The sequence below is a fragment of the Mucor velutinosus genome, assembly GCF_035048745.1.
Source record: "Mucor velutinosus strain NIH1002 chromosome Unknown tig00000165, whole genome shotgun sequence".
In the NCBI taxonomy this organism is placed as follows: Eukaryota; Fungi; Mucoromycota; class Mucoromycetes; order Mucorales; family Mucoraceae; genus Mucor; species Mucor velutinosus.
In genome coordinates, this window is record NW_027041913.1 from 2,261,236 (window position 1) to 2,287,313 (window position 26,078).

Here is a 26,078-nt window from a genome sequence, read left to right on the forward strand (position 1 = left end):
AACTTACTTGGAAAATTACCTGTATCACCAGAGAAGTCTTTAATGCACAAGGTAAACGAAGCAAATGTATTGCTTTGGAAGCACATGAAGCGAATAGTCGACCACAATGAACAATAAACCGCCATGCTTACTTTACTGCAGGAGTTGATAGCCAAAAGAAGGCTTGACATTAAATCTTGCTCGCTCACCAAAACCAAGGTGACAATAGAATAACTTTTTTTTTTCTTCTGTTTATCACATTATCTACAATATGAGAATTCATGCGTAAGCAGCATGACAGGCAACTATCATACTTGAAAAAATACCGAAATTTCCCTGTTTTGAATTATAATGGCATCATTATGTACTATGCTTATACTAACTCTTTTTGTTTGTTCTCTGACGCCATTGTACCTATCAGGCTATACGACTTTTCTGTAACATATGTATATCAGGTATCGGACTGTAAGGCACTCAACGTAATAATAAGAACAGCTGGATTGCAGCCGAAATAGATGCTGTCCTTACAAGCCTATATCCATTTTTTATTATCAATTATTCCTTTATATTGCATACATGTAAAACCTCAAACGATAGGTAATTATTGAATCTACTACTGCGAAATATATATTGCTACGGGTAAGTCGGTATAGATTATGTATATGTTTTTCTTTGAAAATCCTCAGAATATCTGAAAACAAGACTTATTTGTGTAGTACAAGCTGTGGAATTACTATCAAAAGTAATACCATTAGGTGCGCATTTCGACTCTGTACAAATTTTTAATAAAGGCCTTTCGGCACTTCGGGTGGTTTCCTGACCTACGCTTCGCTTCGGTGGAAACCAACTTACGTTGAGACGGCTCGCGCTGCCACGGGCCTTTGGCTAATATCGCAAAATTAATATAACTAAAACGTTAGAAGAATCTTGATTGTTGATTGATATACAATCACTAATCGTGTGAGAGCTTATGCTTCGGATGGCTCTTTATCTTCGCTTCGCTTTGGTGAGAACCAACCTGCGCAGCGGCAGCTCGCGCTATCGATTGCCCTTGCGTATCATATCAAAATACTACTACGTTCATGTTGACCCTCTACTTACATATGAAAACCCTTCATATTATCTATGGATCTAAATCTTATGTGATGCTCTACATCCATATACATGCAGCTATTTCATATACGGACAAGTATCATACAGACATTATCCCTTTTTAGTCGTTAGTGTCTCTGATACAGCAAAATCTGAGTGCATTTGAGCTGCGTTTTCTCGCGTTCAAGACCGTTTTAGATGGTCAGAATAGCACCAAACAGTCGCTCTCATCTGGCAGTTACTTTCTGACACCTTTGCTCAACTTTTTGAGGACCAAAAAAACATGGACAAAAATCGGCCAAAAAGCATGAGGTACCCCCCCTCATGGTTTTCATTGAAAATCAAACGATCGCGTTTTTGACCTTGATAACGAAGACTTTTACTATGGTATGTATTAAATCAAAATGTTTCTCTCGATCCAAAGCAACTCCTGAAGTCATCGCTGTGCCATCTTGATATGTAAAGTTTCGACTTTTTGGCCAGAAACCTCATTTCACATTTTATCAAATTACTCGATAAGTTTATTAAAAACATTCATTTTATTTGACACCATTGGATGCGCCTTGAAAAGCACTCCAAGAATGTATTAGGAAGCATCGAATGATTAGTACGATTTATATAGTCGAATCTAGCAAAATAGATCAATTGAGTCGAAAAATATAGAAATTTGGCCAATCTGAAACAGACTAAGAGTCTGAGTTGAAATTAATTTTGGCAGCTGGTGAGGCAGGCTGGCAAACTCAATGCCCTTCTAACCATGAATGCAAAAATATTTATTATATTTTTATATGCACTACTATTGACTATAGTCTACTCTAAACCAGGTAGCTTTATTTTTGTATCCTAGCAAAGTTGCCGTCAATCCTTCAATTGAGTACGCCATACCTGCTTCAGCCTATTCAAGTTTAGACAAGCTAAAAGACTTGTATCTGTTTGCCACGACAGAAGAAGCTTAATAAATGGCTCAAGACTTAGACAACAAAGAAAAAGATGGCATGGCATTTACTTGAAAATACTCGACAAATCAAACATTTCCAATTATGGATTTACCGAGATATGTATGTGTTGATGAGCGCAAATGATCATTGACCACGTGTTTACAATACGCAATGTATACTCGCAATAGTAAGTAGGATCAAGTGCGTTAGATAATAATACTAGTAGTGGTGATTTGATTTATTTTAAAAAAAAAGATATGCAAAGAGGAAGGCGAAAATAGCGACTGCCAAAACGACTTGAGGTGGATAACCCTCAGTAGGGCGTGGCTCTTCCAAAGCAGCCAAATGTTGATGAACCGCATCCAAAGGTTGAACTGTAGATGCTAACTTTCTAGAACTAGTACCTGTTTGATTGCGAGCACGAAGTCCTTCCTCCTTTCTAAGATCGTTCAATTGCTTCTCTAGATAGGCGATCCTCTCCAAGGCCTCTTTCAATTCCTTTTCTTTATTGCTGTTATCAGCTCGACTGACGGGCACTGGGGTTGCAGTATTGATTGATGATGATGATGGTGCAGGATGTGTTGTGGTTGCTGCTGATGCAGATGATGGAGTCATTGGCTCGGTAATTGAAGCTGTGTTTAATGAAACGGGTGCCGGAGCAGCAGTTTCAACGACAGGAGCAGCAATGGTGGAGTGGGAGGGCACAGCTGGAGAGATAGGTGCTGGTGCTTCACTTGAGGTTTCTCTAGAAGAAGCTGTTGTTGGGGTGGCAACAGCACCAGCGGCAGCAGCAGCAGCAACAATGGGAGCAGGAGCATTCACAGCAGAGGCCATGTTTTCTTTAAGGGATTTTTCTGTAGTATGATCATGATGAGAGGGAATAGCAGGAGGTTGTTGTTGTAAGGGCTCAGAATGGGCAATAGTAGATGATGCAATTTCATCGGCAGTTGTAACCGGTTCGGGAATAGAAGTCTTTGTATATACAGAGAGTTATGATACAATGAATACGTCCCCAACACACTTTGACTTACCTGTGTTGTTTCATTTACTTGAAGAGTGTCCTCTCTGGGACCAACAAATGCACATCGAAGCTTGTGTTGATGCATGCTAGCTCTCTCATTTGTCTCAACATAACTCCACTATACATAATTGAAAAAAAAAAAGAGTTCAACAGACATGTTCGAAACAATGAAACCTTAAAACCATACCATGCTTGCGATATCATTCTGTTCAAATGCTGCGCTAACAGGTGCAGTTTGTACGAGAAACTTGTCTTTGCACTTGAAGTCCTCAGGGAGCTCGTCCTTGAAGGGTTGTAAAATGACTAGTACACTCTTATATTAATCTTCCTTGGCCAATTTTTCCATCCCTCTGTTTACAACAACTTACTTTGCACTTCAATTTCAGAATTGGGTTCAATACGTCCAGCATTAGGTCTAACGCAGTATTGCTTGGGAGCAGTGGTCTTTACTTTGAAAATAACAGGCTCTGCCCCGGGATTCTTTACATGGATTGATTCCTTGACCACGCGTGTAAAAGGGCCTATACAAAATTACCATAATTCAATACATCTTGTCTTGGTTTGCACTGCATGCGTGTAGGTCCATCCTTACGGTGAAATTCTAATTGATCTGAGGGCTCGATAATAACTGACATAATCTCGGTAAACGATTCGTTGCAAAAATAAAGTGTATTGAAAGAAAAAGAGAAAAGAAAGGATACAAAATTAAAATGTAAATGATATAGCAATGAATCACATGTTTGAACAAAACAGAGGGCCAAAACGTTTATATTAAAATGCCGCGCGGATGAATTCCATCATTGCAGTTGAAATGCAAAAGCAGTTTTGTCAAAACTGAACAGATTGCTGCGCCAAATGAGCCATCAGCACATTGCCATGTACTCACAACTCTCATAGTTTAGGATTTGGTACAGAAGCCTAACCACAGATGACAGAAAACTGTTGAAATCAGGTCGTTAGAGACGAAATGTTCAACAAAACGATGCCAAGCAACCCTATTGCCGGTAGTGAGGAGCACATTAGAAATCAATCTACTATTAAATAGAAGCAACAAAATGAGAGATCTAAATAACATTGAATCATCTACAATGTGCATCAGTAGTAACTGGCTCAAAATAGCATGTATCATTCTGAATATATAGATACTCAAAACCAAAAGTTTGTATGATTGAAATGAATCAAGCCCACGTTTTATCTTCTTATCCAGTGTGACATTGTGCTCACATGTAGATTCCAGACGATTCACACATAAATTACTCACTGATGTTGTATTACAATGCTGTAATGTGTACTAGGGGAAAAATTGTATTAGAAACATATGCGCAAATGAGCAACATATTTTGTGTATCCTACACTGTGTTTACATGTAAACAGACGCAAACAAAGAACATCAGCTTTGCTGGCACTAGATGTGGCTTGATTTCTTGAAAGCTGGAACTGAAGGCATGCTGATTATAATAGTTACAAGAGACTGGTATCATGTTGTGCAACACGTATGCCAGAGAAGCTCTTTTTTTTTAGCAGTGTTCGAAATTAGTGGGGTTACCTCTTTTCTGACAGAAGGAGAAGCGACATGGTTTCTTTTGTATACGCTACTTGCTCATACCTGGCGTTACAAGTTTGCATTCAACGTTACAGTGGTTGACATGCGGTGCCGATAATAAACTCCTATTCAACTGCTGATCCAGGCACAGCTTCAAGTCTACTGAAATGGTTAAAAGGTGATGCTTTTCATTTTATTCAAAAGTGTCTATGCAATTTAGGCTGTGACACCAGATAGCCATCATCTAGCATGTTCTGCTGTACGCATCAATAGCGGATAATCGCGACAAATGATCCTAACTGGCTTCTTTTAGCACACGCCAAAAAACTTGTGCGCCTGCATCATACATCCATTTGATGAGGCAAAAAGGCAATCTGTTGATGCGGGATGTTTGTTTAGATCAGGTCAATAAAACGACATTGACAAGCCGATCAAATGATGGAGACATCTGACAAGCAGTAGTGCGCAAGCATATCATGAAGAGGTACACACTACTGCTGCAAACGTGCCTAGCAAAACTCGCTTGATAGCATGAAAGTATAGACAGCAGCAGTAGGAGGAGATTTAAAATGACGATATACAACAACCCCCTTTCCCTTTGAAAGAGATACACTACCTTCCAAATCCTTCAATCCCCCTTTTGTATTACAATACTACAACAACTCGCTAAAAAAAAGTCTCTCTCTTCCTCCCCCCCCCCTCTCTCCTCGTTCTCCTTTTTAAAACCTTGACTCTATTCAATTCTTTATTTTCTTTTTTCTTCTTGAATTTTTTTTTTTTGATTCATTCAAACTCTAAGAAGATGAGAGAGATTATTAGTGTTCACGTTGGTCAGGTAAAGCAAAGTTTGTTCCCTCCATGAGCCCTTGCTCTCAAGAAAGAGAGAAAGAGAGAGAGAGAACATGGTCAAGAAACAAGGTAGTAATTCATTTCAAATGAATAGGCTGGTATTCAAATTGGTAATGCTTGTTGGGAGCTTGTAAGTTTATGATGGTAGTTGAGCTTTGAACTTGCCGTCTTATATATATATATATATATACAAACAAATAGTACTGTTTGGAACATGGCATTCAACCTGATGGTCTTATTCCTCAAGAACAAGAAGTAACCAACCACTCTTTCTCCACCTTCTTCAGTGAAACTGGTAACGGAAAGCATGTCCCTCGTACAGTCTTTGTTGATTTGGAACCCACTGTGGTTGATGAAGTGCGCACTGGTGCTTACAGACAGCTCTTCCATCCTGGTAAATAGGACGCGTTGCTAGAGTGATGGTTGTAGATGGGATGATTTACCTTTTTTGTTTAGAGCAATTAATCACTGGTAAAGAAGATGCCGCTAATAACTATGCTCGTGGTCATTATACCGTCGGTAAAGAGTTGGTAGACTCTGTCTTGGATCGTATCCGCAAGTTGGCCGACAACTGTACTGGTCTTCAAGGCTTTTTGGTCTTCCACTCATTCGGTGGTGGTACTGGCTCTGGTTTCGGTGCTCTCTTGATGGAGCGTCTTTCCGTTGATTACGGCAAGAAATCAAAGCTCGAATTCTCTGTCTACCCCGCTCCTCAGGTCTCCACTGCTGTCGTTGAACCTTACAACTCCATCTTGACTACGCATACTACATTGGAACACTCTGATTGTTCATTCATGGTTGACAACGAAGCCATTTACGATATCTGTCGTCGCAACTTGGATATTGAGCGTCCTACCTATCAAAACTTGAACCGTTTGATTGCTCAAGTGGTCTCCTCCATCACTGCTTCTTTGCGTTTCGATGGCTCTCTCAATGTGGACATGAATGAATTCCAAACCAACTTGGTCCCTTATCCTCGTATTCACTTCCCTCTGGTGACCTATGCTCCCATCATCTCTGCTGCCAAGGCCTATCACGAACAGCTTTCTGCTGCTGAAATCACATATGCTTGTTTCGAGCCCAACAACCAAATGGTCAAGTGTGATCCTCGCAACGGTAAATACATGGCTTGTTGTTTGCTGTATCGTGGTGATGTTGTTCCCAAGGACACCAATGCTGCTATCAGTAGCATCAAGACCAAGCGTACAATTCAATTCGTTGATTGGTGCCCTACTGGCTTCAAGGTGGGTATCAATAACAGAGCCCCTGCTGTTGTACCTGGTGGCGACTTGGCTACTGTCCAACGCGCTGTCTGTATGCTCTCCAACACTACTGCCATCGCTGAAGCTTGGGCCCGTCTTGACCACAAGTTTGATTTGATGTACGCCAAGCGCGCATTTGTCCATTGGTATGTTGGAGAAGGTATGGAGGAAGGTGAATTCTCTGAGGCTCGTGAGGATTTGGCTGCTCTCGAGAAGGATTACGAGGAAGTTGGATCTGATTCCTTGGGCGATTCTGAAATTGAAGAAGAAGAAATTGAATACTAAAGAGATTCGTCATTGTATAATGATTCAAAATGTTTCATGATGATTCTCTTTTGTTTATACACTATTTTACCCCTTTCTTCTTGATCATAATAATCCTTGCTTCCATATTTACCCACATTTAATAAACTCCGTGTTGAATAAACATATCTTTTTGTTTCTCTAAACAACATTTTGCATAGTAAAAATAAGCGTAAGCGTGCTATACTCTAACACAGCCTCGCATCACAGTCTAATGTGCACCTATTTTGTAGATGTCTATCCCTGGTAAACGTGAAGCGCCTTACGCGTTAGTGTGTGTCTAACTTGTTTCTAGTTGCATTCAACGATATCGGTAAGCCTGCAAAGGATCTGCTCACCAAAGATTATCCTGTTGGCGGTGTGAAGCTGGAGGTCAAGACCACAGCTCCCAATGGCGTTGTAAGTGCAGTGTGTCGCAGACAAGCGTCTTTGCTCTCTACTGATGCAATAAGTTAGACTTTCAAAGTGAATGGTAACCGTGACAACAAGACTGGTATCATCGTAGGCGATCTCGAAACCAAGTGGGCCGATAGAAAGAATGGCGTGTCTGTCACTGAGGTGTGGACTACCTCCAATCATCTCAACGGCAAGATTGAGTTGGAGAACAGTTTTGCTAGTAATGTATTTCAAGGTTATCTACTGATGTGTGTTCTAATATACTGATATGTGCGGGTACAATAGAGGGCCTCAAAGTAGAGGTGATCACTTCTCTCCTTCCCTCAATCAATGAAAAGGGCGCCAAGGTGAACGCTACTTATAAGCAGCCTAATTTCCATACTGTTGCTACCCTGGATGTATTCAAGGTTGTGTATTTCAATATTACAGAAAAAGACATCTATCTCATTCTATGTTTAGAACAACTTGATTCTCAATTCCGTTGTTGGCCGTAATGGATTCCTTGTTGGAGCTGAGGTTGCTTATGGCGCAAGGGAGTCAAAGGTAAGCCATGTGTATTAACAACACACCACAAGCAGTGCGACTCAGCCGTGTTGTGTGTATGACAGATCAGTAGATACCATGGTGCTATTGGGTACTCCACCGATGCGTATGCTATCGCTGTGCATGCCACTAACAGCATGTCCCAATACACTGCCTCCTACTATCATCGTGTCAATCCTGACTTGGAAGCTTCTGGTAAGGCTATTTGGAGCAACAAGGCTTCCATCGATGGTGTTGCTCTTGAAGTTGGTGCTAAGCTTCGCCTTGACAGCACCGCTTTTGTCAAAGGCAAGATCACCAATTCTGGTGTTGTAGGTGCTTCTTTCACTCAACTTGTTCGTCCTGGCGTCAAGATCAACATTGGCGCTACTGTAGACACAAACCGCTTGAATGAAAATGCTCATAGGCTCGGCGTTGCCTTGACTTTTGAAAATTAGGGCCTTTTTGTTTGCCAATAAAGTTGTGAGCTACCGTTTGCTCATACTAAATTATTTGATGTGAGCACAGATATAAAATACCGAGCCATTCAAGTTGAAAGCTTAGGCTACGCCTGAATTGAGACTTCCACACCAAGTTCCTGACGAAATCTGTATATCATCAGTGCCGCAAGTCTGTTATTGTTTGCCTTTTTGTCTTGTATTTTGAATAGCAATCTTGACGATTGTAAAGAGCAGTAGATGATGCAGCATCCGTACAGCATTTGGAATGAAGCTAGTGTCTATCTCTACAGCAAGCAATATGCGAGGCCGCCTTGAGGCACTTGTACAAAAAAAAATGGCTTAGTTGCTTTGCTAACGAGTATCCACACATGGAAAGCCTTACATATGACGCTAAAACAAAAGTATCAAGTCCACATCCAAGACAACAGGCCAACATAAGTAGCTTGTTAATTTGGCCACATCTCAAGAAACTATACATTATTTTTAGGTGGATTTAGCGAGCAGTTAGCAGTAATATTCGAAAAAACTCATGTGCAATTAGAATTGGACGACGTTTACAGTAATGCTGAACCAACTACAGAACAGTTTAACGTCTAGCAGAGCACCCTATGGATCTCGAAAATCTACACAGAAGGCATTTCGGCAACAGCCAAAATCAGTTAAATCTCCGCTAGACATTCTGTCCTGATTTGCTACTTTTCAAGCTTTTTGGATCATATTCGATCTATTTTGCTAGATTCGACTATATAAACTGTGATGATCCATCCACGTTTTTTAAGGCATTCTTGGAGCACTTTTCAAGGCGCATCCAATGGTGCTATTTGAGAAATGTTTTTAGAATAAAACTATCCAGCCATATACAAAAATATGAAGAGGTTTTCTGCAAAAATGCCGAGATTTTGCATATTAAAGTCTTCAAAACAAAGTTCCAAGGGTTGCTCTGGATTGAGAGGAACATTTTGATCCAAAATATGCCGTAGTGAAAGTGTTTTTAGGGTCGAAAATGCGGTTGTTTGATTTTCGATGAAAATCATGAGGTACCCCTCATGCTTTTTGGTCAAATTTGGTCAATGGTTTTTTTTTAGTACCCAGGAAAGTTGAGTAAACGTGTCAGTAAGCAAGTGCTAATCAAGAGCAATGATTTGGCGCTACTCTAGCGGTCTAGAACGGCTTCTAACGCCAGAAATCACGGCTTAAATGCATCTAAATGCCGCTTTGTTTTGTATAGTTTTGTTGAGTAAGAGGCCTTGCAAAGATGGTGTCTGCCAGTAAACAGAATTATCTCGTTAATACAGACGCGGAGTACCTTGGAATCCACCATTACAAGCTGTTAATAAAAGGTTGTCATGAGATTACGGAACGCTCTACCACATTAACGGACTATTTTGTGTAGCTTACTGTATTTCGATAAGATCAATGGAGATAATGGATAACTTGCGCTGCCGCTGCGTATGTTGGTTCTCAACGAAGCGTGGAGACACTTGTTACAAACAGTAAAAGCTAAAATGCAGCCATAGGACAAGATTTGTATCTACCAATGAGACTCTCGGGTCGCTTGTTGAGAGTTTACCCATAGCATGGAATTATAGCGCATAGAAGGATTATACCCTGTATATATGATCGAGTCTGGTGATCGTTGTGATGAATCTGTACAAACACTCGCTGAATTCGTTGCCAAACAAAGACATACAGTGAGAGCAACTGTTACTATGGGACAGGAGGTGCGTAGAGCATACGATCCATTTCACCCAAGTTTGGGTGATGCAGTTCCGAGAATCACCTATGATGAATGATTTGATCTGCGCACTCTCTACTGCTTTATGGTTCCACCAGCAGTTTTTTTTTCCCCCCCCTCTTGAACCTAATTTCTAGCAGTCCTTTTATAGACAAGTGTATCACTCTTGCTCATGTGAACCTGTGAGTACCTCTTACCAGATAAGTTGACATTTCATGTATTTTTTTCTGGCTAAAAAATTAGAATTTGAGATATTCATTTTCACGTATCACATTCAATTTGCTCGTTGTCGGCTTGATGCGATATCTACATTGTAACTTGAAGTTTATCATCTTTTACACGGTTCAACCAGACAAACAGATAACCAGATAAGTTTTATCGTCTCTTCTGGTCAAGAATAACTACCAATTTACTATTGTTGCCTTGTAATCTTTGGTTTGGATTGTCTCGCTTTTTTTTTTAAGCGTGTTTTGACATATGGGAAATCTCTGAAACTTTAAAAACTAAATACAACGTACAATACACAAGGATGAAGCAGGGATGAGAAAAAATAAGGATTATTTAGTGTCTAGTAGTATGCCAAAAGAATTCTCATGTACTTGTTATAAGTGATGCGGCCATGGTTTTAGACAAAAGTGAATTATATCTGCAGATTCTGGTAGATTGCCCTAATCAAAGGATTAAAAGAACCATCCTATTGATAAGTCCAGGATAGTTTGGAAAGTGTAGAAACTTTAAATGTCGATTGAGTATCTTAACCAAGATGTAACAGCGTGTGTGTGAATTTGATAAGAAGCCCTGTTTTTTTTTTATAACAAGCAGTTTAGATCTGTTTATTGTGCAACTCGAAATGATATGTATATAAATACACAGCATTGTGGACTTGACATTCTTACTCGATCAACAAACAAACAAGCAAAAAAAGAGCAAGATGGATGAAAAGAAACCTTCCAGCTTTGTATCCAAAAGTGAGTTCCAGACAAAAGAACAGGTGCCATTTGAGAAATCCGAGGCTGAAGTCAAGCTTGTCAGTAAAATGAACAGACATTTTATCCCGTTCGTGTGCATTATTCTCTTTCTACAGGTATGTCATGAAACAGGCAGCTTACAGTGACCAGGACAACTCACAGTTACTAGTTTATTGATAAAGGCACATTAGCCATTGTCGCTCTGGTTCCTGAATTCTTTAACGATGTAGGCATCGACAGAGATCAATATGCATGGTGTAATTCTATCTTTTACCTGGGTTATCTCTGTATGCAATTACCCAACAATTTCATGATGCAAAAGTTTCCCATTTCCAAATACATTGGTGTGATGCTGGTGATGTGGGGCGCTGTGCTCTTTTGTATGTGCTTTGCTCATAGTTTCAGTCAACTCGCTGGTCTTCGATTCTTGCTGGGATTCTTTGAAGCAACCACATACCCTGCTGTCTTCTTGTTGATCGCTACCATGTACAGAAGATCAGAACAAGTCTTTTGGTTTGGCATCATGTTTATCAGCAACAGTGTAGCTACCGTCATTGGCAACGGTGCCGCTGTGGGTATTCTGAGAATGCCTACCGTTGGTTTCTTTTCTCCTTGGAAATGGGCCATGGTCATTTACGGGTCGGCTACCATGACAGCCGGTATTGTCTTTTTCTTTTTTATGCCTGATCGCTCTGATTCACGCTGGTTCAAGTTGACAGAAGAGGAAAAGCTGATTGTAGAGGACCGTGCAAGAGATAATGCCGTCGTGCCTAATCGCAAGATCAAGATGAACCAAATCTGGGAAGCGCTCAAGGAGCCAAGGCTTTACTGCTACTGTCTCATCTCCATGTTTCTCAATTTCCAGAACGGCGCCTTGACCAGTTTCAATACCATTATTATCTCTGATCTTGGGTTCAACAGCACAGATGCCATCCTACTCACCATGCCTTATGCCGGTGCTATCATCACCATGATCTTTATCAGTACATGGCTCAGCAAGAAATACAACGAAGCCATCTATGTGGCTATGGGTGCCTTGGTGATATCCATTACTGGTTTGACCATGCTGGCTGCTATTCCCTCAGGCGGCGTCAAATTGATGGGCATTTATCTGAGTGGCGGATGCACTCCTTCGGTAAGCACATGCTTTATAGGATTATACATCCTCATCTCACATGCTATACATACATACATAGTACGTCCTGCTACAAGCTTCCATCTCCAGCAATGTCTCTGGTTATACCAAAAAGATCTTTTACACTGCTGCCAATCTCGTGTTTTATACTATTGGCAACTTTGCAGGCCCCCTTTTGTTGCGCGATAAAGAAGCACCTCGCTATCTCTCGGGCATGGGCGTGTACATTGCTGCCAACGTGCTGGCCATCCTGCTCTTTGCCTATGTTCGACTTGTGTACGTCAAGACGAACAAGCAGCGTCACCTTGATAAGAATGTGAATATCGCTGCTTTGCCTGATGACCTTGAAGACATGACTGATAAAGAAAACCAACACTTTGTCTACCGTACATAGCCCTTTCATGATACCCATTTATTGGCGTATAATAAAACATCACTCTTATATACACAAATCCAAATTCAGGTGACACCAAACTAAACACTGTCTATAAATTCTGCATTATCTAGCGTTCTCATGCTTCTTTTTCCCTTGTTCCTTCACTCCCACATACAAACCGAATGCCTGTGTTTAGTGAACGAGCGCTCAAAAAGACCATACCAGTGGCTTTACTGATCTTTTTCATCGTGCTGATGAATCTGGTCATGGTATTCCGCTACTTGCTACCCCACAACGACCCTCGTTTAGAGCCGCCGGTGCAGCACAACAGATCAGACCTTCCGCCTTACGAACCACCTTACTATGGATTGAAGCTTGTTCGGCCCAAAGAAAAAAAATTCACCAGCCAAGCAATCGAGGACTATCTCGACTCATTAGCATCTACCATGAAAGACAAGGACCTATATACGCTGCTGCAGAACTGCTTACCAAACACGCTGGATACAACGGTGGAATGGGTTAGCAGTGATAAAAAGGATCCAAGGACGTTTTTGATAACAGGGGATAGTATGTCAATGCAATATAAACTACACCTGGCGTGAATGATGGCTACTAACTTTATGAAATCAAGTTCCTGCCATGTGGATACGTGATTCAACAAATCAAATCACCCCTTATTTGAGGTTTGTACAGCAAGATCAACAGCTCAAAGACTTGGTATTTGGTGTCATTCAAGTACAAGCAAGCTATTTGCACTATGATCCCTATGCCAATGCTTTCCTAAGACCTTGGTACGCACCAAAAAAGGAAGGGCAGAAGAGAGGCTCCACATCAGACCGTGTAGTACCACCTTATGATCCAGACATTGTATGGGAATCCAAGGTATTTACAGGCGGCCCAAGTCGTAGCAATGATATCATGCTGACCTCTGTGAGACGATAATAGTACGAGTTAGACTCCATTGGTCATTTCTTTCAGTTGACCAACGATTACATGGAAGCAACGGGCGATGTGGAAAGAGTAGTGACATCGCAAGATTGGTTGAAGGCCATTCCACGCCTATTTCAAGTCTTGAGAGATCAAATGGAGAATACATGGCCATCCAGTCAAGTCAGATTATTCGAGCCAAACGCTTCTTTATCAGAGGATCCTGAACCAGTGTCATTGAAAGACGGCTATCGATTCAGAAGATACACAGACAGACCTACAGAGACGTTGGGAGAATATGGCATCGGAGGCATCACGAGAAAGTGTGGGCTAGTCAGGAGCGCTTTTAGACCAAGCGACGACTCTACCACGTTTCCCTATCTAGTAAGCTTTGGCTGTCTTTTTGATCAGTTCATGTGTGTTTTTGACATGCTGTACTCTAGATTCCCTCCAATGCCCAGCTATCAGTGCAACTCATCAAGCTGAGCAAACACATTGAACTCTACTTGAAATCGGCTCAGGCACAAGGAGAAAGCGATCGTTTCCATGTACAGTACAATGTGGGTATCAAGGCAAAGGAATTGGGAGAAACAGTGCGTAGAGCGATCTACGAGCATGCCGTGGTGAAGCATCCTGTCTTTGGCCAAGTATTTGCATTCGAAGTGGATTGCTATGGCTCCCAATTGCTGATGGACGATGCCAACACACCTTCGCTGCTGAGTCTGCCTGTATTAGGGTTCACTGACAAGAACGATGCCATCTACCAAAACACCCGAGACTTTGTGCTTTCAGAGTGGAACCCGTGGTTCTTTCGGGGCAGCTTTGCAAGCGGTATAGGCGGACCACACACAGGTCAAGACATGGTTTGGCCCATGAGCCTGCTCATGCAAATACAGACCTCTTCCTCCGAGAAAGAGATTCGATACTTGATTGATGTATTGAAGCGCATGGCGAGAAAGACGGGCAGTCTTATGTGCGAATCCTTCAATGTAAATCATCCCAGCCGTTTCACTCGACCTTGGTTTAGTTGGGCAAATGGATTAGCGGGCACTACCATTCTTAAAGTGATTCAGGAATTTCCGCATTTAGCTTAATTTTTTTTCTTCTTCCTTTTCTTTTATATATGTTTACCACAAGAAGCGCATCCAGCTATAATAAACTGCCATTCTATACATCATACTCACGGAAATCACCCAGGCAAAGACAGAAACTGTTGTGGCGAGTGGCTCTCACGGCCCTCATTGTCCTGTTTCTACTGGGTCGGTGGCATTCATCTAGAAAATCAACTGATACCACAGCACCGTTAGACACAAGCAACAAGCCTACAGCGCCCACATCTCACAACAACCTCGAGGTGACCCTACCCCCACCTGCTTCTTCAGATGCTAAAGACTTTAAAGAGCTAACACTTGCTCGCGAAACAAAACTAAGCACTGTGGGCACAGCGATACCCAAAATTGTTCATTTCGTCTACGGTCTTCGAGATCCCAACCCAACACTGGATTTGATCCACTACACTGCCATCAAAGCTGCTCACGACGTACTCAAACCAGACAAAATCATGTTTCATTACCATTACATGCCTGTGGGAGACAATTTTGAAAGAGCTAGACCCATGCTGACGCTCAACAAAGTGCCTCTTGTCGAAAAGGTGTTTGATCGTCCAGTTAGTCATTACGCTCATCGTGCGGATGTGGTGCGTTTACAAGTGCTGGAAGAGTTTGGCGGTATCTATCTAGACCTTGATCTGATCTCGGTAAAGCCAGTGGATCATTTGTTGGACCGTGAATTTATCATGGCGCAAGAAGGCGTTGGTAAGTGCATTGAATACTGAGCGATGGAAACTGTCTAACGCTTCGAGGCAACTAGATGGCTCAGTTGGCCTCTGCAATGCCATGATCATGGCAAGACCTCATTCTCGTTTTGTTCAACGATGGTTCGCCACTTATGCATTATTCGACAGCGCGGAATGGAACTATCATTCAGTCATTTTACCCGGCAAATTGGCACCCTTCTTTCGCAACGAGATCACTGTATTGAATCACACTGCTTTTTTCTGGCCGCTATGGGACAGCCATGGATTGCGCACATTGTACTTGGAAAAGAGCTACGATTTCTCTGCCAATCTCGGTACACATATCTGGGAATCCGCTGCCAACAAGAACTTGATGAAGGATATCGATGAAAAGGTTGTCATGGAAATCGACAATAGTCTCTACTGTCAAATCAGACCTTTGTTGTTGGACGGTAAGCCGGATCCAAGACCGAGATCATGTCGTATTCTATCGCATACGGAACGAGCTGACAAGCTAATCGGGCATTGGTCGCTCAAGGAACCCACTTTAGCACAGAGAAAAGAAACAAACCCGCTGCCCGCACAGGACGATTCAGGCAACGATTTGAATGGGCTGATTCGAAATGGCAAATATGTCGATGACAGCATCTATCTATCAGGCGATACCAGCTATATCTTTCTCAACATGCCAACAGAGACATCAGCAAAGTCAATGACAGTCAGTTGGTGGATGAAGACATCCAGCACAAGCAAGGATCAAATGGCCATGGTGATTCAGACAGACAATGGCAGAATCTATGTATCCACCCATGTGCTAGAGAATGGCTCGCTGTCGTTCCAAGTCAAGACAGTGCGTAGAAATGATCAGTGGGAGTGGGCTCAAATTGAAGATTTGGCATTGAGGCCCTCGCCCTATGCTGTAGATCAAGAATACCACCATTATGCATTGGTGATAAATGACCCAAAGAGCAATCTAGGAGAGCCGCCTATTGCTTTGTACCTGGACGGTTATGTTGCTTCCAGTAGCATTCATTGGACGTACCCAGAGTCGATTGGATCTATTGTGAGAGGTGTTTGGTTCGGATCTATTGAGCCCTTGAATGACCGTTATCAAAGTCCATGGGATAACTCTGTCAATTTGCAAGCCTATTACCGCGAGATCAACATATGGGAGAAGGGGCTCAGCGTTGCCATGGTCAAGGACATGGTAGCATCGACCCATATGACATTGACAACGGCCAGCAAAAAGAAGGCATCCAAATCCAAGACCAATGCCGCTACAACAACGCAAGCATTCTCCAATGAGAAATCTCAATTGGACCAAGAACTCGAGCAAGAGGAATTGGAAGAAGACGAAGAGCTTTTGTGGGGTGCCAATGATCAATTAGACGATTAATAAACATGGATAGAGATAGCAGGATGCCATCATCATGACCATGCCATTTGATTGTTTCTCAATAACGCGATTCAACGCGGGCGCGCGCGAAATCACAGCAAATAAGATGCGTTTTGTAACGTCACATTGGAAAGAGGCGAACCAAGTGATGTGCTGTGTGAAATGTTGTGTGCGTGTGTGTGTGCAATGAAGGCGATAAATTTTTTCCCCTCCCCCCCCCCCCCCTCTTCTCCCCTCTTTCGGTTCATTTGATTGTTCTTCTAAAGTGCATTTTCATCCTTTTTCTCTTGAAACATCTGTTGTGATAGGATTACCATACAATCTTGATAGACAAGGAAAAAAGAGACCGAAAACAAAAAAACCAAAAAAAAACCAGAGAGAATCCCTCTTTTATTTTTCTACACATTCCTTTTGCTTAAATTACGCCTGTTTATTGCATACGCAACAATTTGAATAATGAATCACGGTCTTTCACAACGTGTAAATCGCGCTTATCCTTTCCTTTTGGCTTGTCGCCACAGCTACAAATACTCACCCTTTTTATATATCTCTTAGGAAAATGTACGAAGAAATCCAATGGCAGAGAATCAGCAAGGAGAAAACGCCAAACCTCTTGGTCTCTCTACCTCCACCAACAAGCCATTAGGTCTTTCTTCAAAATCCACCAACGTCTCATCAAAGCCAAAATCAGGGTTCGATGCTAATGTCAAGCCACGTCCCATCCTCTCTGACAAGAGCAACAAAGGAGCACTTCAATCCAAGGTATGTGTTGCTTTGTTATATTTAGACCAAACAACTTACAACAATGAAATATACAGTTGCAATCCTCAAAGATCGTTAAAGAGACGATAACGACTTCCTCCTCCTCCTCCTCCTCCTCCCTCGCCACCAAAGTACTTGTCGATGAAAAGATTACCACCACAACCACGATTAAACAACAAGATACCCTTGATCAAACTGCTGCAACCAAAGAAGACTTCTTTCGAGATAACGAATCTCGATACGCACAGAGTCAACAAGAACAACAAGAAGAGACCATCAGTATTGTACCCGTTCTGCCCATCAAAGTGCCAGAGAAAATGAAGCATCTGTTCATCAAAGACACTGCACACAAGCTGGGTAGTAACAGCAGCAATAGCAACAAACGTTCCTTTGATTCCTTTGAAGGCCCACACGACGCCTCCTCCTCTTCGCTTGCCGCCGCAAAGAAACTCAAAACATCCTCATCGCATCCCAAAGATCTCTTTGTCGAAAACGCTCCTCCCTTAGGCTTCGAGTTGAACCAGGAAGCGATCCAATACGAACACGAACAAGAGATGCGAGCCAAACTAGCCATGCTTCAAACAACGCAATCGCTTCGAGAAGATCAATGGAACGATCCTATGCTTGTCGCTGAATATGCTGGTGAAATATTCGGTTATCTCTTTGATTCTGAACCTGATGTCATGGCAGATCCCAAGTATGCCAACAACCAACAGCATGAGATTTCGTGGAAGATGCGCAGTGTGCTGGTGGACTGGGTGATTGAAATTCATTATTTATTCGACTTGCTTCCAGAGACCCTCTTTTTGGCTGTGAATATCATGGATCGCTTCTTATCTCTGCGTTCCGTAGCTCTTGGTAAACTTCAGCTCGTGGGTATCACTTGCTTGTACATTGCAACCAAGTTTGAAGAGAATACGTGCCCCATCATGCAAGACTTTTTGTACATGACCGATAAAGGTGTCAACGAGGACGACTTTATCAAGGCAGAGCGTTTCATCATGCAAATCTTGGACTTTCGTCTCTGTTACCCCAATCCGCTCAACTTCCTACGACGTGTCTGCACTGCAGAAATGAATTGTGATGTTCATACCCGTACATTGGCGAGATACTTTATGGAAATCTCTTGCATTGATCACAGATTCATTGGTGTCCGTCCCTCAAAGATTGCTGCTGCTGCCTTGTGGTTGTCGAAAAAGATGCTGGCCAAGGGCAAATGGAGCAGTCATTTGACAAAGCTATCAGGTTACGCACCACACGACTTTCGATGCACTGTGGAGGCCATGCTGGACTATCTCTCTCAAACCGTTACCCATGATGCATTCTTTAAAAAGTGGTCCACAAAGAAGGCTTCAAAAGCAAGTATCTTTGTACGTGATTGGATTAACAGATACTACATCAATTAATCGCTCGCTTTCTTTTATCGCACCTACCGTACATTTTTATACATATCTTACATATAAAGAATAATTACTCTTCTACTAACAATAAAAAAAAAAAATTCATTTTCCTTCTCCTCCTCCTTCTCCTCCTTTCTTTCCCTAATCATCATTATGTCAACCGAAAATACCTTTAAAAACTCACTCAAGAACTTTCAATCATCCAGAGGAGGAAACAAAGCCAGCATCTCTTTACCTACAAATACAGGTGCATCGTCCACATCGGGTTCAGCATTTCAGTCATTCCGTGATAGTGCAACAAATGTCTTCTCAAGCGTATCAAGTACAATTCAAGGTTACAATCCATTAAGCAGTGGTGATATTGAAGAAGAAGAGGATCCTTGGTATCAACTGTCTCGTGTAGAGGTATAAGAACATGAACTGCTGTCATGTTGCCATGGAAACTAAAAATGCATCCTGTGTAGAGAGTGATGGCTTTTGCTTTGTGTCTTGTATTGGGCGTGGGCTGTTTTGCTCTGGTATGCTGTAGTTGTATTTTGCATGTTTTCCTCTTTACTAAATGCCTATGCTAGTCCTTTTTCTTTTTACCTTTATTCCCGGGAAAATTCGCTGCTACATTTACATGCAAGTCTTGATTTGATATATTGCCTTTTTTTTTTTTTGTGTGTTGCTAATTTCTGTGTAGTGGGTAGCATCTTGATTTTGGTGAGCGTAGCTTTACTACGTGGTCCATTATCCCATATCAAACACATGATATCAATGGAAAGATTACCATTCACAGTCTCGTATGTTGGATCCATGATATTGACATTGTATGCAGCTTTGGGTGTAAGTGTTTGAGGTGGATAGGTCAAGTAGTGGGCTTGCTAACATGTAGCTTGTTTAGTTGCGTGCCATGATTTTGACCATCATTTTTGCTATTATTCAAATTATTGCATTGATCTGGTAAGCTATCGACACAAGTGAACCAACTTTGTATTAAGCAAATCCATGACAGGTACGTTGGATCGTACATTCCTGGAGGTGTCTCCACCTTAAGGTACGGTTCAGCATATATCGGTAGAAGAGCTGTTTCTGTACTTCCTATTTGATCTCTCTCAAATAAACCCAAATCAGGGCAACCCTGTGTATAGCAATTTTTCAATGTACAAGACTTTTTATTATTACAACTTTAACTTTTTGTGAAGGCTACCACTGCCACCATTCATAACCAACTCTCCCAAAGGTCGTTTGTGAGTGATTGTCCATTCATTGATCAATGCAGTCTCAATGCCAGGTGCGGATATCCATGAGAGCATTGCCTTTGCACTACATCGCTTGTCCGTTTGCACTTGCAACAACTTCAAAAGCAACTCAATGCTGACACTGCCAGGCATCTCATGTCGCAGCACTCTCTCCAAGCTTTCATCCTTTTGGATCACTTGACGCAATGCATGCAAGTCGTTCTTTTCCAATGAATCCCATGGCTCTTTGTCTGAAATGAGCTCCCAAATGATCATACCAAGCGTATACAAATCTTGAGCAACGGGATCCACTGGACGAGGCAGCATGTCCTGATCAGATGGATGCTTGGGCAATGCTTCAATAGGATGATACCAGTAGTTGCGATGCACTGGCTTGCTTCGTATCAAGGGCAATACCTTGCACCACATGTCCAGCTCTTGTTCGTCCTTGGGCACGATTTGAGCACTGTAATCCGCATTGATCTTGCGTGGACACTCGACCCACCATTCTCTGTAATCGGAAGCATGGATAAACACTGCTCTGTTGAACTGAGTAAGCCACACATCCACCTTTTCGCTACCATCTTTTAGTGTCTGATGCGTCTTGTTGACCATGAAATTCCAGCTTGATAAATCACCATGCGCCATACCGATTTCATGCAAAATCAAGACACTTTCAATCATCTGAATCACCATATCCAGCTTTTGCTGTGCTGTGGTGTTGTGGTGTTGTGTATATTCCTTCAATGTCATCTCAAAACGCTGCATGCACACGCCTATGATCTCACCGTGTCCATCATGCAGCAATTGGTGTACCTGAGGCATATGAGGAAGTCGTGTCAATTGCATCAATCCTACAATTTCACTGACACGTTGGTTGATGGTCATTCTTCGAAACAGTTGGATCACTTTAGTGTTGTCGCTGGGTATCCAGAATACGCTCTTGAGTTCACTGTGGTGTTGCGATGGGATCAAGATCAAGTCGTCGTCGTCGTATATACGTATGTCCACAATGGGAATCTGCTTTTGTGAGGCAAAGCTGGATATCTTGTACCATAAATCTGCTGCTGTCTTCATATGAGCTTTGGAGGGCGCTTGGTGTTCGAACTGATCTGCATAGCAAGTGAAGGGTTTGGTAATGGTAGTGCTGTGGATGGTGTCTGCAGCAGGTTGTTGGGCTTCACTACTTGACACTGAATGATGGCTGGACAATGTCGCTTCTCTTGGTTCGGTAGTCGCATTGGAACGAGAAACTGAGCTGTGTTCAACTGTATCAGACGATTCGGAATGACGCTTGACGTCGTGCTCATCATGATCATTGATAGATGAGCTATATGAGTCTGTATCACCGGAATGCATGCTAGATATAGGCGAACCCATCATGTCATCGTCCGAGTCTGGTTCCTCTTGCGCACTTAGCGCATCGCCAGAGGATGCTTGATCGACATTTTCTTCCTCCTCTTCAGGGTCGCTGTATTCATAATCTGGTGTAGGAGCGTCATTCAAACGGCTACCATCAATTTCCTTTTCCTGTTTAATATCCACTTGATCTGTCTCTCTTTCAGGATGGGCAACAGTATGTGTATACACTACGAATCGAATGAGTACCATGATCCAACGAAAAAAAGAAAAAACATTGTACATACCTTGAGTGACAAGTGATGGATACGGGCTTTCACGAGCTTGCGATGTGGAAATTTCAGGCTGTTGTTGAGCTAGAGATACTGGAGATCCAAGCAGAGGGCTCGTTGGAAAGGGGGGTAGTTGTAATTGCAAAGGTGGCAGCTGCATTGGTATATGAGGAATGAATACAGGCGAAGGCAAATGATAGGCAACATGACCGTTTTGCAGTGCTGTCTGTGGTAGTGGTGGCGAAGGTGTGGTTGTATTGGATGGCTGTGGATAGTAATACACGGGCTCTGGGTAAGGGTGTGGCTGTGGGTACCCGTTAGGAGCGAGTTGATACATTGCGGGAGGATGTGAGTAGATATAGCCTGCTTGATGAGGCGGGGGGTATCCGTAGATGATATTGGCTGGTAGTTGGTGTGGAGGAACAGTAGTGGACGTAAAGGAAGAAGAAGAAGCAGCAGCGTTTGAAGTAGTAACCATGGAGACTGTGGTTACTGAAGCAGGAGAGCTAGTGGTGTCCTGCTGATGTGGGCTGTCTTTCTTGACATTGGCTTTTTCGGAAAGAGGGAGCTTTTTATCCTTCTTCTTGGGCGCTTTACTATGCTTTGATGCCATGGCTGTGTTGCCATCTTCAAGGGACAAAGAGTGTGGTCTCTTTGCCGATGCATTCGAAGTGGACAAAGGTGGTGAAGATGAAGATGATTGATTGGCTGATTTTGATTTTGTACATTTGATTTGAATGTGTGATGTATCTTTGGGTGGATTGATAGTCAGTCTTTTTGCGGTAGTAGTAGCTGATGGTGGTTGGGCACAAGACAATGCGGATTTATGAGGTGTGCCGAGGCTTGATTTATGCTTCTTTGAGCTGGATTGATGTGGGAGCTTGAGGCTGGCTCCGATGTTCAAGTTGGCTTCTTTGGTGGATTTTGATTTTGATGCATGCTTTTTGACAGATGATGACGCTTCTGGTTCAGGCGATGTATTAACAGAAGACGATGTCGATGCTTTGTCGGCCAATACAATCAGTTTTATCTTGGGCTTTAGCGCAGATTCTGTTTCCATTGTCTTCTCTCGGGAACTCGCACTTGTTGTCGGTGGATCAAGATCTGCATTGGATGCCACCCTGGATCGACGTTTAGGTGCTTGTACCGCTTCCTTTCTATGGAAACTGCTTGCTTTTGTTGTGGATTGAGTAGATGGTTTGGTATTAGACGATGATGAGGAGGAAGGCAGTGGCGGTGATGTATGTGGTGTTGCTGCTGTTGATGTGGCAGCTTGAGTGTTAGTAGATCTCTCTACTAGCTGAGCATCAATGTCCGATGTTGACCCTGAGTCATCTAAACTCGAGACAGGATACAGCATTGCTTGTGCGAAATTTCTTGCAACCTCGAAATTACGAATCTTCTTGGGGTCTGTGTTGTACTTGGTAGAGATTTTGAATGTAGTAAAGACCTTTTTCAAGCAATTGCGGTCAATGTCCTTGGTGATGATGGATTCCACATGACGGACTGGAGCTTGCAAAGGTCTCACTTTAATCCATGCCTTGGGAGAGTAGTTGATGCTCTCACTGAAATCCATGGTCGAATCATCCACATCATGCACTTGATTCACTGGTTCTGCCAAAAGTACGGTTGCGCGCATTTTATAAAGTGATTCGCCTTTTTCGCCCACAGGTGTCGTCTTGATATCGTACAAAATAGCCAACGCTCCACTGGGATCCGAGTGTGCTTGCTTCAATAGCGTGCGGTTCTTTGCAATATACAAACGAGGTAATGGCATCTTTTTACGGATGCATTCATCTTTGCTCATGTACTCAAAAAAGTAGGAGTTCAACATTTGAAATACATGCTGATTCGTGCCTCCATACATGCGTTTGGTTCTGTGATCTTGGTCGCTGAAAATGTGGATGCCATACAATGTGCTATACAAGAAGCAAGGTAAGATTTTACATAAAGTGTTCGCCTCGCCGCAACGGATAAACAATGACTCACCTTTTCTCACTGGCATTGGCCTGCTTCCCCATTTTATTGCCATTGCTGTAGAGCTCTTCGGGTATCAACGTTCTTGCAATGGAGGATACGTCTTGTATTTCGGTTGACAGGTAAAGCGGCCTAATCGTTGGTGTACACAGCATGAATTACACAGCCCCTCTCTCTCTCTCTCTGTTTTATCAGTTTCTTCTTTTACCTTTTTCCACCTCGAATAAAGAGTATTATCTCATCGTATCGTTTCTTGAGCGTCAAGGCTTGTTGGTATATAGGATCGACTGAGAGATGAAATCGCATGGCATTTTCCCAAACCAAAAAGAGATCTTTGGCGAAATCCTTTACGTTTTTGTACTTGTTGTTGAATAGATTCTCTTCCAGCGTCTTTAGGTCCATGGGATGCTTGATTTGGCTGTGGTATATCACTGCGGTCAAAGGTACAGGCGTCATGAATTGGTGGCAATCGTAGGTGGAAACAAGCTCATCGATGATGAACACACATTGTCTGAATTGATCAGAGGACAGGTTCATCTTTTTCGCGCCAAGTTGCAGCGCAACAGACGCTTGGCCATCTTTGGATTGCTGTTTGGATGCACTCATGTGTATTGGTGGTGATAGATAACCTGAAAATTTGGTTTTTTTTTTTTTTTTTTTTTTTTCTTTTGCAGGAAAGACGCCTTTTGTTCAAAAAATTCTTTGCGTGTGTGCAAGTGGTCGAATTCGCCCCCCACGCAATCTCGTCACGAGCAGAGAGAGTATGTATCTGCTTTGCTCTGCTGCTTATCAAAAACAGCAGCTCTCCTTTTGATACTCAACACAGCAAATATGCTCAATGTACTGAGAGAACGTCGACTACCCACTGCCGCATACCCCATTCGAGGATTTGCACACTTTTTACACCATCCACAGCGCCATGCTGGCCCCATCTTTCTATCGATTGTCAAGGTGATTGCAGCAAGCGCTGTGGTTGTTGTTCCACTGTACCGCTATGGATTTGGGTTCCAACACACGCTTTTGGAGAGGGCTTACAAGGCCTTCTTTTCCGGGAATGCACCGCAAACCAGCATGGACTCTCTACTGATCAAAGTATCGAGTCTCGTACTTTGTTTGGTCGAGACATCTGCCATCACGCTACAGATGGGAAGCCATTTTATTGGCAATATACGTGCTCGCTTATTTGACTCTGTATTGAAGGAGCGCAATGGTTTACCACGCCAAGATGAAAGCGATGCCAATTTAGCAATGGTCTCTGCAAAAGTGGCAGGACCTGCTACTACGCATGATAGCCATGCTGCTCGCAAGTATCATTTCCTCTCGCCTCGATACTTGATGATCCTCAGCGCTCAACAGGATGACAATTGGTCCATCTTTTTCCTGCGATCTGCTCTCTTTGTGTTAACCCTGCCTCTTAATGTGGTGCCTGTGGTGGGTCCACTGTGCTTCATCTCCATTCAAGCCTTATTTCGAGGCGGTGCAGCTCATAAACGTTACTTTCAACTGTATAAATGGACTCCAGAGCAACGTCAGCGAAGAATTGAGGCTTATTTCTGGCAATATCAACGATTTGGTCTGGTCGCTACTGCATTGGAGATGCTGCCTTTTGTAGGCTACTTGTTCATGTATACGAATCAAGTTGGGTGAGTTGTTTTGTCGTTCACATTGATATGTGTACAAGTTAAAAAACTAACAAGCAAGCCATTGCTATATAGGGCTGCTTTATGGGCTATGGATTTGCATGATCGTAAGTTGTTGGAGCCATCAGCCTCCTCCCCCTCCTCAAAGCAAGATTGATGCTATATATATATATATATATACAGTATATTGTATATTACTTTTTTTTGCGTTATCAATAAAACCAAGGATCAATACATGGTAAATCAACTGTCTGGTTTTGCTATATTCTGCAGTTCTATCATTCAATGATAGAATGAAAGCTTCTAATGGCATGAGGCAGTGACAACCATCCACTACCAAAACAAATTTAAGCTCAGATTATTTTGTGTTTTACAGATTGGCTAAAATCTCGTCCAAATCGACCTGATTGATCTATCTTGTCAAAATAGACTATAGAAGTGGTGATGATCATACTGTACTTCCTAATGCATTTTAGGAATACTGTCCAAGGCGCATCCGATGGCACTATTTATAAAATATGTTTTGACTAAATTTATTGAGTAATTTTTGATACTATGAAATCACAATTTTTGCAAAAAGGTCGAGGTTTTGCATATCAAGGTTCTACAAAAGTAATTTCAGAGGCTGCCCTGAATCAAGATGAGCATTTTGGATTATAATATGCTATAGTAAAAGTCTTTGTTTTTGGGATGAAAAACGCGATCATTTAATTTTCGATGAAAGCCAGGAGGGGTACCTCATGGTTT

General features: G+C 42.3%; 10 protein-coding genes across 10 annotated transcripts; 8 read left to right on the top strand and 2 right to left on the bottom strand.

The window, feature by feature from the left end:
• Positions 1–2,252: 2,252 nt before the first annotated feature.
• ATC70_003715 (uncharacterized protein) lies at positions 2,253–3,665 on the bottom strand (the record flags this gene model as incomplete). The annotated part of the gene is made up of 5 exons (XM_064823070.1): positions 2,253–2,981; positions 3,041–3,148; positions 3,218–3,333; positions 3,399–3,551; positions 3,623–3,665. 5 exons carry the CDS (start codon positions 3,663–3,665, stop codon positions 2,253–2,255), a joined length of 1,149 nt encoding a protein of 382 aa, XP_064679670.1.
• A 1,710-nt stretch (positions 3,666–5,375) lies between these two features.
• Positions 5,376–6,969, top strand: ATC70_003716 (uncharacterized protein; the record flags this gene model as incomplete). The annotated part of the gene is made up of 4 exons (XM_064823071.1): positions 5,376–5,408; positions 5,517–5,552; positions 5,624–5,816; positions 5,879–6,969. The coding sequence occupies 4 exons, from the start codon at positions 5,376–5,378 to the stop codon at positions 6,967–6,969; spliced, it is 1,353 nt and encodes a 450-aa protein (XP_064679671.1).
• Positions 6,970–7,220: 251 nt separating this feature from the next.
• ATC70_003717 (uncharacterized protein) lies at positions 7,221–8,363 on the top strand (the record flags this gene model as incomplete). Its single annotated transcript, XM_064823072.1, has 6 exons — positions 7,221–7,233; positions 7,283–7,386; positions 7,444–7,603; positions 7,669–7,790; positions 7,843–7,926; positions 7,992–8,363. The coding sequence occupies 6 exons, from the start codon at positions 7,221–7,223 to the stop codon at positions 8,361–8,363; spliced, it is 855 nt and encodes a 284-aa protein (XP_064679672.1).
• A 2,669-nt stretch (positions 8,364–11,032) lies between these two features.
• Positions 11,033–12,598, top strand: ATC70_003718 (uncharacterized protein; the record flags this gene model as incomplete). The annotated part of the gene is made up of 3 exons (XM_064823073.1): positions 11,033–11,185; positions 11,239–12,204; positions 12,266–12,598. The coding sequence occupies 3 exons, from the start codon at positions 11,033–11,035 to the stop codon at positions 12,596–12,598; spliced, it is 1,452 nt and encodes a 483-aa protein (XP_064679673.1).
• A 164-nt stretch (positions 12,599–12,762) lies between these two features.
• Positions 12,763–14,601, top strand: ATC70_003719 (uncharacterized protein; the record flags this gene model as incomplete). Its single annotated transcript, XM_064823074.1, has 4 exons — positions 12,763–13,147; positions 13,212–13,462; positions 13,526–13,891; positions 13,951–14,601. The coding sequence occupies 4 exons, from the start codon at positions 12,763–12,765 to the stop codon at positions 14,599–14,601; spliced, it is 1,653 nt and encodes a 550-aa protein (XP_064679674.1).
• Positions 14,602–14,630: 29 nt separating this feature from the next.
• On the top strand, positions 14,631–16,698 carry ATC70_003720 (uncharacterized protein; the record flags this gene model as incomplete). Its single annotated transcript, XM_064823075.1, has 2 exons — positions 14,631–15,321; positions 15,377–16,698. The coding sequence occupies 2 exons, from the start codon at positions 14,631–14,633 to the stop codon at positions 16,696–16,698; spliced, it is 2,013 nt and encodes a 670-aa protein (XP_064679675.1).
• A 456-nt stretch (positions 16,699–17,154) lies between these two features.
• On the top strand, positions 17,155–18,866 carry ATC70_003721 (uncharacterized protein; the record flags this gene model as incomplete). Its single annotated transcript, XM_064823076.1, has 3 exons — positions 17,155–17,178; positions 17,254–17,460; positions 17,517–18,866. 3 exons carry the CDS (start codon positions 17,155–17,157, stop codon positions 18,864–18,866), a joined length of 1,581 nt encoding a protein of 526 aa, XP_064679676.1.
• A 147-nt stretch (positions 18,867–19,013) lies between these two features.
• On the top strand, positions 19,014–19,951 carry GUK1 (guanylate kinase; the record flags this gene model as incomplete). Its single annotated transcript, XM_064823077.1, has 6 exons — positions 19,014–19,265; positions 19,325–19,378; positions 19,433–19,484; positions 19,546–19,688; positions 19,747–19,805; positions 19,858–19,951. The coding sequence occupies 6 exons, from the start codon at positions 19,014–19,016 to the stop codon at positions 19,949–19,951; spliced, it is 654 nt and encodes a 217-aa protein (XP_064679677.1).
• A 72-nt stretch (positions 19,952–20,023) lies between these two features.
• ATC70_003723 (uncharacterized protein) lies at positions 20,024–24,297 on the bottom strand (the record flags this gene model as incomplete). Its single annotated transcript, XM_064823078.1, has 4 exons — positions 20,024–21,672; positions 21,730–23,633; positions 23,704–23,823; positions 23,900–24,297. 4 exons carry the CDS (start codon positions 24,295–24,297, stop codon positions 20,024–20,026), a joined length of 4,071 nt encoding a protein of 1,356 aa, XP_064679678.1.
• Positions 24,298–24,522: 225 nt separating this feature from the next.
• On the top strand, positions 24,523–25,488 carry ATC70_003724 (uncharacterized protein; the record flags this gene model as incomplete). The annotated part of the gene is made up of 2 exons (XM_064823079.1): positions 24,523–25,334; positions 25,407–25,488. The coding sequence occupies 2 exons, from the start codon at positions 24,523–24,525 to the stop codon at positions 25,486–25,488; spliced, it is 894 nt and encodes a 297-aa protein (XP_064679679.1).
• Between the last annotated feature and the right edge of the window lie 590 nt (positions 25,489–26,078).